The following is a 14,119-nucleotide window of genomic DNA, read 5'->3' on the forward strand; positions in this document are numbered from 1 at the left end:
AGGGACAGATAAGTGGACAAATATTTTCATATTTGGTTGCCTCCACAGTGAGTAAGAACACTGGCTAGACATCTGAATCACAACAGGGGAAAACAAAACACTTTCTCTATTGCTAGCAATTTGTTCCATCAAGAAAGCAAGAAAATCGAAGATTTAATTAACACTTCTAAGGAAGTATTTGGTATTTATACTTGTTTATTACCTAAAAGCAATTTTTATGACCAGGTCTCAGGAAGTCTTGGCAAAAATTATGCTTCAAAAGATTCTTTTTGAAGAACTCTGGCTAATAACATTCATTTTGGCAAACAACCTTATTTTGCTGCTACTAATACTGCAACAAACTTAGTGTAGAGTATTAAAAATTATTTTTCCTTAGGAAACTATAATTTAGGAGTCAAGCCTGAGAGCAAGAAGAAATGGAGTGGAGTACTGTTAATTTTTCAAAGTTGATCCTGAAGCCATCAGGGACGGGTTATTTTTCAATAAGGGAGAAAATACAGAAATTGGAATAGATCTTTTTCTTAATTAAGGGAAAGAAAGAGGAAGAAAGGACTATTGATTTATTTTTTAAAAAAGGAACACAAGAGAACTTCAGTTGGTTTAGGTCTTTGTGTATGCATTTGGTTTCTGCTTCCTAACTGCACAGCCTGTGTCACAACATACTTGTGCCAGATTCCACATACAGATCCTGATTTACATAGCTCTCCTCCATGTCAAAAAAGAAATCAGGGCTAACTCTTGTGGGGGAGGATGTGAAGAAAGACTGGAGAATATTCTAGCTGATGAAAAGTGCTTTAAAATCCTTTTTCTCAAGTCCCCAAAACTGCCTTACTAAAAGCACTCTCTAACACTGTGATTTTGATATCCATTTTCAGCATACCTTGACTTCCAAAGTATGGAACAGAAAGAGAATTTAGTGTTTTTTCCCTAGTTTTAAAATGAGAAGCTGAAACTGTGTATTTACTATTGTTATACTTTAATATGAAACAAAATCAGGAGTGTGGAGTCTTACAGCAAAGCCAGAGAGAGAATATGTGTGAAAAGGTGTTGTTGAATAAGGCAGCAAATTAGTTTCTGTAAAACAGGTTTATATATTAATAAAGAACTGGGGCAAAGGGAATTATACAAGCAAAAAAGATGGGTAAAAAAAGTAACAATGAACAGTTATGCATATATACACACACACCACCCTGAAAACCTTTAGATTATGAAATCCAAGAATCCTAGTCCATAATTCATGTAAATGTGTTGCTGTGGAACTTATTTTTACTTCTCTCCATAACTGCATTGTTAACACGAAGAATAATATTCATAGTTTATGGACTATAGTTAAGGGACATTTTAGGAGTTGACTTTTCCTTCAAAAATAAAAATAAAAACTAAAGAGGTTGTAGATCCCTCTTGCTGCTCGTGTGCAGGTCTTAGATTTCACCCTGCCTGTTTTCAAACAGAAAAAAGTAAGAGGGTGCAGACAGCTGTAACCTAAAGAGTGAAGGATTTAGTGAGCTGTCAATTTCTTGCAGAATTCTTCTTTACTGGTACTGCTGTTCTCTGTGTATTATTAATCTATTTATATTTAACTCCAGCTATTAGTCTGCCTCTTCCAGCCACTGAGCCATTTGCAAAGGAGAAGAGAGAGAGACAATTGCTATTATTAGGCATCCTTGTGTGTGTGATGGAGGTGGAGACAATTAAATAACACCATTTTGCTTCTTTGAAAATGACAGAGATTGTTTGGGGTGGACAACTCAGGGCTGGTTAACATAACCTTTCCCCTCAGAAGGTAAAACAATGGAGATACATTTCTGAAGTACTTAATTAAGCCTTCAGCAATGAGTGTGGGAAAATTACAGATCCATAACAATCCTCCAGTTCTAGGCAAGGGTAAATGTTCTCTGCAGCATTCTGTCACTGCTCATTTACTGCATCATTTTGACATCTCATGTTTCCATAAGGTTTTTATATAATCTATAAACAGGGAAAAAGGTGAAAAATAGAATGAGGACCAAGTCTGGACCTCCCACGCTGTTACTTCCTTTCAGTTTTCCACTAAAGGGTGAGGCTGAAGGGTGGCATTTTTAAGATGATTTCATTAAAAGGCTGAGACATTAATAATCGACACAGGAAGAAGAAAGCTGTGAAAAACTGCCACCGCTTGCTCACTCTTCCAAAGGATGAGTGTCATTCAGTCATAATGTAAGCTCTTTAACGTTCCTCCCCCAAACCTTTTTCGATCAGGAAAGCCTGGAATCTGTAGGCAAGAAAGATAATCATGTTAGGACTCAAAACAGAGTTCAAATGCTAATAGCCTTTAAAATGTTTTCCTTATTTTTTGTTTCTGTATATTAGGCTATTGTTCTTTAAAGAGCTATCTTTTTAAGATTTTACTCAGAAAACCACAACAGATTAAATAATAAAAATAAATTCTACTAAAATGAAAAACATTTGCTGAGCAATTGGTGAGTGTCATCTAAATCAGATAGGATGAAGGTGAAACTCACAATATTCACCTGCTGGACTTTCATATGAATTATCTGCATTGTGATAGACTATGGATAAGTACCTTTGCCGTCTCAAGCAAATTATTTCCTATTATTTCATAATGTAACTTATCTCTGGATTCTTCTTGTTTCTAAGACCCTTATTTTCCCTTGATCTGAGTTTTTCTTCTGTATTTAAGAAGACAGAAGAAAGTCAGTTGGTTGGGCCTGCAAAGTACTGCCCCGTCACCCCAACTTCTTAAAAAAAACCTCAAAAATGAATTTAGAAGTTAATTTCAGATCAATCAAACCTTTCCACAAATTAAAGAAATCATTTTATCAAAAAAGATAGATACAGACCTGATTACCATCTCTTAAGAAGTATCTCTTCTCTATAACCTGTTAGAAACAAAGATATTAAGGGCTTAGCATGTATACCTTGAAAAAGCAGTAAGTGCACTGACCACTGATGGCACTAAAAGGTGTACACTCAAGTTAAAAGTCGTTTCAATAGCAACAGACATCTACTACACTGAGTTAAGCCTGGTGCTAAATGGGATCAGGATTGTGGAAGTATTTTTATAAAAACCTGTCTCTAGTTCCAAAAAGCGTTAACGATAGGTCAAAAGATAAATGAACAAACAAAAACAACTAAGTAACGAGAGAAAATGACATGAGATCCCATGCAATTCCCAGTGTAAATATGGAAATTTGGCTGCAAATTTGGTTCAAAACTCTCTAGCAGTCAGCCCCAAAAGATACCAGACAGAATCCATAAGATAATTCACTCTGCTGTATTGCAGAAACCAACACAACAGTCTAAAGCAATATCCTCCAATTAAAAAATAAATTAAAAAAAAAAAAAGCAAAGCACTTTTGCTACTACAATAGCACAACTATTCTTTAAAGAGGTCTCTGTCTGTATACTGTAGTCAACTGCCATATCCCTCCAGTAACCACAGTTGTAAATTCTGTAGGTCCTTAATGGAGACAGATGACACAATATCAAAATCGGTCAATTAATTTCTTATAGACTTAATTCGCACCCTTAATTCAGCAGTTTCAGAACTATATTTGGTCAGTGGGAGAAATAAGGCAAAATCCATCACTATTACTGAAAAGAAGCCTTCACAACATACACCTTAATATAATGAATTTAAGAGTACCACATGTCTATATGATGAACGCTTGAGAAACTGCAATGTCAACAGAGGCAGTATTATTTTCTTTACACAGAGCTGTTGTGATTAAGAAAAGTTCAGCAGATTAGAATACAGATTATTTGGAGATTAAGAGATTAGAGTCTAGAACTATGAAGCTAGGAATCTCTCCTGAATAAAGCAGAGTATCTTCTTCCAGGCCTGTACCAGCTTGCTCCCACTGGCCTGACAGTCATCTCACCTGGATTCTTTTTATCTTCAAGACTAGGGCTCAGTTACTGTTAGCCACAAGAGATTCAGGGTAAGGTGGCATTCACTGGCCTCAAAGGCAGAAAAGCTGGTTCGTGACTAGCATACATCTAAAATACTTGACCCCACAAAAACTATGACAGAACTGATTCTCTTTCTTCTCTCCAGGGTAGGACAGGAAAATTCTATTACTCTAGAGTGGAGAGGAATTACTATTAGTGAAGGGAGTGTGGAAGAGGATTAGATACCCTCTTGGAAAAGAAATCCTGTAAATTCTGGAAGATAAGATGCAGAGAAAACTGGGTGAAATTTAGCTGCCAGGGCCCTTGCTTTCAGCCAACCACTGCAATCTGGAGGTCTGGCCAACCTCTTAATCCACCTATCTTTTGTTGTGATTTAGGAAACCAAAAGAGGAGTTACTTTTCCCTTTTGCTCATAATTCCCTGCCCTCAACTTGTGTTATTATTCTCCTATTAAATCTTGCTCTCCTCTTAAAACCAACCAAATTCCCTCTAATCTCTTTCTTTTAAGTAAAACTTTGCCTGACAACTTGAATCACACTGGCCTATAATCCATTGTTTCTCTGGGATATAACTTGTCACATTTTATTTTTTTAATTTTAAAATTAATACATGATTTAAGCGACTTCCCTGGAGGCTCAGAGGTTAAGACTCTGTGCTTCCACTGCAGGGGGCATGGGTTCAATCCCTGGTGGGGGAACTAAGATCCCACATACCATGAGGTATGGCCAGAAAGTAGGAAAAAAATTTTTTTAAGTAGAAAATAGAATTAATAAATTATTTAAATTTAAGACAACATCCTGTGGGATCTTTCCATGTCAGATACAGATCTATTCATATAAGATGTTGTTCCTAGGGGACACAGATGGTATATGTCGGTCACGCAGTTGTGTCTGACTCTTGATTCCATGGACTCTAGCCCACCAGGCTCCTTTGCCCACAGAATTCTCTAGGCAAGAATACCGGAGTGGGTAGCCATTCCCTTTTCCAGGGGATCTTCCCAACCCAGGGATTGGGCCTGGGTCTCCTGCACTGGCAGGTGGATTCTTTACTATCTGAGTCACCACGGTGGTCATGGATCTAAACCAAGTAGGAGCTCATAGGAGCTCATGTGTTTTAACTGTGAAAACAACGTGGAAAGAAAATTTGGTTCCTTGCAGTGCTTCCCACCATGTTTTTTCAGTCATGGCACATTTAGAGAATACTAATATGTGTGTGTGACTTGGGGTAAATGGTAGAGCCAGCCCAGGGGCCTTGGCTGCTCTGAGAACTGAGGGGATCATCATTTCAGTATACCCGTACCTTTTCTGCCACACACCAGTTGGGAGTTTATGCAATGAAGCAAAAATTTCCCAGTGGTCTAATTTTAAACAGGGATGGGCTGTGGGGCCTATCTTATGTTGACCTATTGGACAAAAGAGCCAAATATTTAGATCTCTAAATAGCTAAAAGACAAGACTCATAAAACAGAACTTTGAGGAGGGAAATTTTTTTCTTGGGAGATTTACTTAATATAATACAGAAATCAATCTTTTTTCAATAATAATATAGAAATACATCCTATTTCACTTTACTGCACAATGTCAACATTGGGTGAACAGTTTAACTTGTTCAATATTATATACAATGCAGACATATGGCCTTGTGAAGGAAAGACAAACAGTGCTCTAATTTACCAGTATGCTGAATCATTCTACATTTTCATTCCAGTTCAGGACAATAAGATGATGCTGGTAAGAGTCAATCACTGGAATGCAAAGGTTTCTGATAGGGAGCATTAGGGAATCAAGAAGATGACAGAGCCTTAAAAGTAATAGTAACATTTATGTGGGAGAATATTAGTAGCTGGGTGAACAAAATCATTCAGGACTTTAAGCAGAATCTCCTCAGTTTAGTGCGTTTTATGGGGGCTTGAGAGTAGTCAATGAGTACAAAGAGAGCTAGAAAATATGGAAACATAAATTGTTTTAAGGAGGGAATTCAGTACCTTAAAAAAAAAACTATTTGAATCTAGTAGGTTTCATCCTTCACTTAAAGAACACTGGTGATAGAATAAACACGTCACCAGGTGTTGAGCAATTATACAAACAGATAAGAGAGATCAAAACAAGTATTATTCAAGCTGTGAAGTTCAGGATGAAGGAATAAAAAGACAAAGCATTCTGCAAAGAATTTAAACTCTCATGGTACATAAATTAAGTTTAAAAATAACTTAATTGAAGCCATTACCTTATCAAAAAACCTACTGAGCTTGACAGCATTGGAAGAACCTGCAGCTAAGTACCGTGGATTTGTGCAATCCTAGGAGATAAAACGTAAGATCCACAATTAAACGTTAGGAAACATAAGCTTTTCGTTAGTCATTACTATTCCTCTTGCACATTTCTATAATAAAATATTAGCCATCATACTCTCAAGTAATTTTTCAAATTATGATACACAGAGCAAAAAGGAAAGTGCTAAAGGAAGATAAGGCCACTTACTCTTTGTTATTTAGGCAATTTTAGAGGACACTGAACCAATGTATTCATCATCAAACAATTTCATAAAGGAAGACAGGATTGGTAATGTCTTACTAACAACAAAACCAAGATACTACTTACATGACTTACCTATATTTACCTTGAAAAGCAGAAACAGAGCTATCAAAAATAAATAACACTTCACTATAATACAAGTTATTTACCATAACTCAACTAAGTAGTATGAAGTTCTTAGGAAAAGTAGGAAGCATGAAAATAGGAGTAAAGGAGTAACAGCTGCCAGGGGTTTCTCACTCACTGAATGCAAGGCACTACATCCTTGGTGGGCCACAATAGATATACTTGTGATAATAGTAAACAACAGATAATAAGTTTATTTTAAAATATCATTATTATTTTTAATAATAATTAAATAAGAAACAACAGATATTACTAGAATAAAAAGAGGAGAAAATAGGGCTCTGAAAAGACAAAATAATCTGAAATAGTATAATGATAGTACATTGCAACGGTTAGTAAAGACCTTAAATGGTTTACTATCCTCTTCCTGGAAATCCAATGTTGAATTGCCTTCACTTGTCAATACTGACTTGCCACCTCAATAGACTGACCACTTCGATTTTTACCTCAAATGCCACTTAAGACCCAACCATGGGGATATGATACAGGCTTCTGTGCAAGGACGATATTTAATTTTTCAGTTACAAATCATCTGTGTTCCTTGAGACCTAATTATTTTTGGATTTATTCTGACTATAATTTATTTGTAATTTATTCTGATAAATACCCACATGATTCCTTTCCAATATATTTTATAACAATCATCTATTTTACCAATATACAACATTTCAAAGCTCACGTTTTAAATTTTGGCTAGAAGCTAAAATACATTTTCCAAAACCACAAAAGAAAAAAGAGACAACAATAACTTTTCAAAGATTGTAGAGTAAAAGAAAAATCAGAGGTCTCAGAAGCCAGCAGGCTCTGAACCTGAGTATCTATCTCATATCTCTAGATTGTGTGACACTGGTTAGGTTACAAAACCTTTAAAGTTAAGCTTACTGATTTGTGAAATGGGGATAGCAATATTCATCTCATAGGATTTTTGTGAAAATTAAAGGAGATAATGCATACCCAGGACTTCCCTGGTGGCTCAGATGGTAAAGCGTTTGCCTACAATGCAGGAGACCCAGGTTTGATCCCTGGGTTGGGAAGATCCTCTGGAGAAGGAAATGGCAACCCGCTCCAGTACTCTTGCCTGGAAAATCCCATGGATGGAGGAGCGTGGTAGGCTACAGTCCATGGGGTTGCAAAGAGTCGGATACTACTGAGCGACTTCACTTTCTTTCACTAACATAGCAGGTACTGAAATATTAGTTTCCTTCTTTCTTCATCCCAAGAAAATGCCATCAGATTGAATTTTTAGACGCAAATGCACTTAACATAATAAAAGATAATTCTATATACGGATTAAATAGACTGAAATATTGTGTAATCCGTTGTATTTGAAATAATGTTTGAACATTGATATAGTAGCTGGGGCATATAAAAGACAAACCTTAAGCAGATATGTTTTACAAAACAGATATTGATTACATAATCATCAGACTGTTAAAAACTTCAGAGGTGATTCCACGTAGAGCAAAAGTACTAAATACAAAAACTAAATCAAACATCAAACAAAAAACAAAACTTCTCCAAAACTTAATCCAACAATTTCAAGGTGATCAGGCTAGAGAAATCCTATAGTTTTAGGATGAGAATTTTAGATCTCAAAGAACTATAAACTATCTGCTATTGATCATGGAGGTCAAAGCCTGAAAACTAAAGCTCTAAATGCTTGCCTGAGCTTGAGAAAGAAATCTTAACTAGGGAAGATGCTTCAGAATGATCACTTTGAAGTAAACACGTAGCAGAGTAAAATTTGTGCTGGACACGATAAGCCTGGTGGTGATTTAGTTGCTAAGTCGTGTCCAACTCTTGCGACCATGGACTGTATCCTGCCAGGATCCTCTGTCCATGGGATTCTCCAGGCAAGAGTACTGGAGTGGGTTGCCATTTCCTTCTCCAGGGGATCTTATCAACCCAGGAATCAAACCTCGGTCTCCTGCATTGCAGGCAGATTCTTTTCCGACTGAACTATGAGGAAAGCCCACAACAAGCCTGGCAGGATTTAAAACAATAAGTAATCGCCTCCCTGTTTATAATTTAAACAATTTGCCTTTTCTCCCCAACACAAGATAGCTTTGATTCTATCTTTGGGGTATACAATTATGTTAATTCTTACTGTTTAATAATGTTAAGTAAATTCATATAGGAACCAAAGATGTTAGCATTAATACTGTTAAATCAGTTTTATTTATATATACTTGCTGAGTCTTTTTGACTACTGTCTCTTTTTGAAAAGCTTATCTAATTTTTCTCCTCATTTTTTTCTTCTCTGCATCCTCAAGACCCTCTTGTTGTTTCTTCTGTGCTCTTGAAAGCGTACGCTGATAGAAGGCTTTAAGTATGTTGTATGTGAACACTGTGGAGACCACGTGTGCCAAAGTATCACTATTTGAGTACCTTTACATCTTGTTAACAATTAAAGATGGCCCTGCCTTTGCAAGTATAATACGAAAAGCATATAGCTAGGTGATTGTCATAGAAACTCACAGGCACAGAAACAGATACATTCTAAAATACATTAAAAGTAATTGCTGGAACAAATTAGGCATATTCAATGGTAAATTTCCCTTTGGAAACCATGTTCAAAAAAAGTAACCTCAGCGCTTCTTCAAGAAGGACATTATGTATTCTATGTAATCGGAATTCTCTGGACTGTGATGGTCCAGTCCTCACTACCTGGGACATAATGCTGGCAGCTGAGGAAAAAAGGCACCTCCACTGCAAAGCAGATTGTTAAAAAAAAAACCCAAAAACCGTGGAATGTCGGGCAGAAGCTAACTCAGTTATGGGGGCAGAGGTGGGATTGAACCTAGCAGCGTTCACCAATGTTGAATCACAGAAGGGCTCAGAATAACCTGAGTCATTTGTTAACATTACAGAATCCAGGTCCTTCTGTCACACGTTATGAATAAAAAGCTCCCATTGTAGGGCACTTATTCAAAAATTTTTTCAAATACTGTTGGTAATATGAATATGCAGTCAGGTTTGGGTACTTGGTGATCTAGATGATTTCTAACAACTCTTTCAGATCCAAGAATCTAAACGTTAGTTGAAGGATAATTAAGTGGAAAATAGGTTTAGTTGTAGAGCACAGGCTCTGGAGTTAGAGCACCTGGTTCCACTTGTGTAACCTTGGTTTAGTTACTCCTCTCTGCTTCTAGTCTTCATTTTTAAAATGGAGATATTTATAGTACCTATCTTCTAGGATTGATGTGACGATGATGCATGTGAGACAATGTACATAAAGTACTAAAATAGTGTGCCTGGCACTAATAAGTGCTTAATAAATGTGAGCCACCACCAGCATGGCTGAAATACCAGTACACTGACATATTGTAGAAATCTTACTTGTGAACAGTGACATATAAACCATGACTGAAACTGCTGGCCAGGATCACTCCCTCAGCAACACTAACTGGCTTATATGAGAACTTTCCTAGCCTTTTTAAAGTATAGTTTTAATTGAGCTAAATATCTCAAGAAGGGACGCAATTCATGGTGTATATATATATATATATAAATATATATAAACTAATGCTTATGAAGCACTCCTAGTTTACAGTTTGTAATTTTCTCATTTATATGTCTGTTTCCCTTTAAGGTAAACTCTCAAGTTTAAGAAGCTAAGAGGCTTTTCTAAAGCAAGAATAAACAACGCACAGTATCAGTGACCACTCTTTGTCTTCTTAGTTATTTTGATTTTGGTGTGATTTTTAAAGATCTTTTCAAGAAAAAGCCTGTGACTTACATTAGAACAAAGCCTGAACATTGCAACAGATCAGCACACAAGGAGGCTGTGCCCATCTCATAATTTGTATGGCTCTAGTCTTCACTACTGTTTGGATTAAAACCCAAATGCCTGATTCAAATATAAAGCTTCTTCTCTGAGTATGTAATTTGTGAAGTCTTTGGTTTTGCCTTTTCCCGATAATAAAACAAGTATGCATTAGTGAAAATACACACCAAATTGATCTCTTCTGCATTGAAATCCTCAGCCAGGAAAGCAGTCCTAGTTAAAACTTCATGACGCTTGTTTTCATGAATCTGATCCAGTTTAGTCCCTATTACCAACAGTGGGATTTGGTTATCAGCAAACTGTTCCCGGTCATAATCCCTGTGATAAATAATAATGAAGAGGTGAACAGAATTTACCTTTTCTGATGCAGATGTGTAATATTTAAATGTAACTAGCTTATACTATTTTACATATACATCACTAACTCTTGCTCACCCATCACCTGTAAACCTACTCTTCTCCCAATTTCTTACACATGCCTGTTCATTTTTCAATCAGTCTTCAGCATCTTTCAAGTTCCAACTATTAATTCAACTACTCAAAATTTGTCCCTGGGTCTTTATGGACTACTTGAATAAACTGAGAGCCCATCAGGTATATGAAAGTAGGTTGACTGACTTCTAAAACTCTGTCTTCTAAGGCTAACAGCTAAGGAATTTTTCTGAGGAGATATAGAGAGTGGATTCAAACCTCAGTGGATAGAAAACCCAGAAACCTAGCACGCAGTCAAGCCTTTTGGCAGAGGGGAACGCCAAGCTTCTGGGTACCTTCTGGAGTACACATAAGCTTTACATCCACCATATTTATTTCTGTCTGTGAACAGCAAAGAAAAATAGATCATTTCAGGAAAATAAGAAATAGGAATGCTGAGGCCAGAATAAATCACCCATAGCTGATGCTACCCTGGGGAAAGACGGATTCAACAAATGGAAAGGGAAAGAAACAGAAAATAGCTTAAATGTAAAATGAATAGTAAAAGGAAAGAATTAAGCAACAAATAGTTGTCTGTCCTGACATGAGAGCCATGGAGTCACAGGACAGGCAGTAAGAATCGCTTGGGGTTGGTGGCCTTGGGTCACTCTATCACTGAAAGGAAAATAGAGCCCAATATTATTCAGTTAATATAAATTCTACTCACGTATGAGAAATAAAACAGATTTGGATTTCTGACATATTATAAGCTCAGTTTATAACAGTCAGCAAAATCTGGTTGCAACACCGTATGTTAGTAAATCAATATTGCATAACCCAACCAATACAAACCAGGTGAGCATAGCCTTTTCCTTCTTTTGGTATTACTTTTCTTTCTCTTTAAATAATCTAAATCTTGTGTGTATGTGTGTGCAAAATTACCAAATCTTTTTGCCCTTCAACCTTACAGAGCCTCAATTACTGTTCAGCCTTGGAGCACAATTATTTGAAATATTTTACCTCCCATTTCATAAAAATATTATCATTCTAATTACTGCATCAAAACCAATAACAGTTTGAGTTCAAGGCTTTTGTTTCTTCTTACCAACATCAATGCTGACTTAGGAGACATGGTCCAAAACTGAAAATTGCTTTATTAGAGAATAAAGTTCTTAAAAAAAACAGTATATGTTTATTTATTGGGTTGTACCAAGTCTTAGTTGCAGTGTGCGAATTCTTATCTGAGGCATGTGGGATCTAGTTCCCTGACCAGGGATTGAACCTTGGGTTCCCTGCATTGGGAGTGTGGTGTCTTAACCACTAGACTGACAAGGAAGTCCCGAGAATAAAGCTTTGAAAGGGTCCTCCTTTAGGACTTTTCTGCCCCTTACTCTAACTTTGGCTTACATACAAATTTTTATATGTATTTTAACAAACATCATCTTTGTCACACACATTTCGGTCACTTGCAGTCTTTCATAATCCCTTGCAAGTTAACATACATATGTTTATTGTATATATGTAACATAACATATATGTTACATGAAATATATATATATAAATATATACACACACAATCTGTTCTCTCATTTCTTTTTTAGCTTTCCTTTTCGCTCACTTTCTTTCATTAAATCTTATATCCAATTTGAAACTTGGTAATGAAATCCTTTTTTTCTTTTTAAATCATTAGGTAAAAAACAAATTAGGAATTTTATCATGAATGGATAAGGCTGATAACACCTTAACATCAAAAGAGACAGATAACCAGGTTTTTGTATTACACGTACAATACCACTTTGGCAAAAACAAAAAACCTTGCATCTTTCAGACTACTGTATTTATCTACTATTTTGGAGAAGATAAGAATTCAGAAAAACAAACAATTTGGAAATGAGACACTCAGATACAAGTCATCCTCAACTAAACCCTCACAACATTGTAACTAATTCAAAGTGAATCACAGATCTAGAAGGAAACCAAAAACTAGAAAACTTCTAAAAGAAACACAGATTAGGCAAACAATTGTTATACGTGATTCTCAAAACACAATATATAAAGGAAAAAAACAGAGAAACTAGACTTCATCAAAATGAAAAACTATTGTTTTATGAGAGATACTGCTAAGAGAATGAAAAGACAAACTACAGACTGGGAGAAAATATTTGCAAATCAAACATCTTCCAAAATGGGTATTTTGGAAGGTACATTCTTGTGACTGCTATAGCATTTCAAACCAATTGTGAAGTAACTTGGGCTTACCCATTTGTTACCAAGACTCCAGTTGGCACCAAATCCCTATTTAGAGCTTCCAATGACCAACGGTACAAGTTTTGGGATGACTTCTTATTTGTTAAGTCATGCACTAAAATAATACCTAAAATAATCAGAGAAAATAATGTCAATATTTTAACATTTCCTCTTCATTTCACAAGTGACAAAGCATTAGATTCCTTAATGAATGCATTCTGGTATGACTAACAAACACAGACATGATTATTTAAAAATTTCCTCTGTACATTCTTGCAAATAATTAAATTTTTTTCTTTGTCAGTTCTATAACTAAAAAAAAATTTTACAAGGGCTGACAAAAATTTCACTAAGCTTTTAGAATGTCGTTTCCTCCTTCATTAAACACTTAATGAGTGCCTACTCTGCCTGGTCCTAATTACAGAACTACTTCATCAATAAAAAGAATCAAAACTACTTTAAGTATATAGGAAATTATATTCATTCAAAAAGATTATTTTTCTACACTATGCATCTGTCATAGACATCATACATACACCTATTATTTACAGTCATTAAAATATTTAATAATAAAAATTTATTTAAATGGTAGTGATTTAATTTGATACAAATTCCTATTCTTTAGCTGACAAGATGTTTTCTTGTAGGTTACCTGGACCTAAACTTAAAAGTCTAATCATTTAGTTCTCTGAATTAATGCCTAGCTATGTAAGCTTGCTCAATCTATAAGAGATTTAGTTAAAACACAGCAAAAGAAATATGCCACAAGGAGATAGGAAAAGATAGTTAAGAAGTATGAATAGTAGAAAATAGATGGACTTTCTAGAGATTGAGAAAAACTGTAAAATATAATGAAGTTGAGAAGTACAATTAAATAGAATCAGCTAAGATCCTAGACAGAAAGGCAAAGCAGGTAATTATGATACAATATATACAATAGAGGAAATGTTTCAATGCCTAGTGAAATTTAGAGTATCATCTTGTGGTCGAGACTATATGTTTTTAAACAAACCCCAACTCTTTCAAAAGCAGAGACATTACTTTGCCGACTAAGGTCTGTCTAGTCAAGGCTATGGTTTTTCCAGTGGTCATGTATGGATGT

General features: G+C 35.7%; 1 protein-coding gene across 1 annotated transcript in view; it reads right to left on the reverse strand.

Moving 5' to 3' along the window:
- The window catches only part of RABL3 (RAB, member of RAS oncogene family like 3), a 37,861-nt gene continuing 24,697 nt past the window's right edge, over positions 956-14,119 (reverse strand). Inside the window, exons 4-8 of the mRNA XM_005674990.2 lie at positions 13,030-13,144; positions 10,527-10,677; positions 6,139-6,210; positions 2,841-2,879; positions 956-2,251 (exon numbers count right to left, since the gene is read on the reverse strand). Coding sequence (XP_005675047.1) covers positions 2,186-2,251; positions 2,841-2,879; positions 6,139-6,210; positions 10,527-10,677; positions 13,030-13,144 — 443 coding nt within the window. The 3' untranslated portion in view covers positions 956-2,185. The remainder of the gene's footprint in view (positions 2,252-2,840; positions 2,880-6,138; positions 6,211-10,526; positions 10,678-13,029; positions 13,145-14,119) is intronic.

Source organism: Capra hircus, chromosome 1 (assembly GCF_001704415.2).
Source record: "Capra hircus breed San Clemente chromosome 1, ASM170441v1, whole genome shotgun sequence".
NCBI classification, from domain to species: Eukaryota; Metazoa; Chordata; class Mammalia; order Artiodactyla; family Bovidae; genus Capra; species Capra hircus.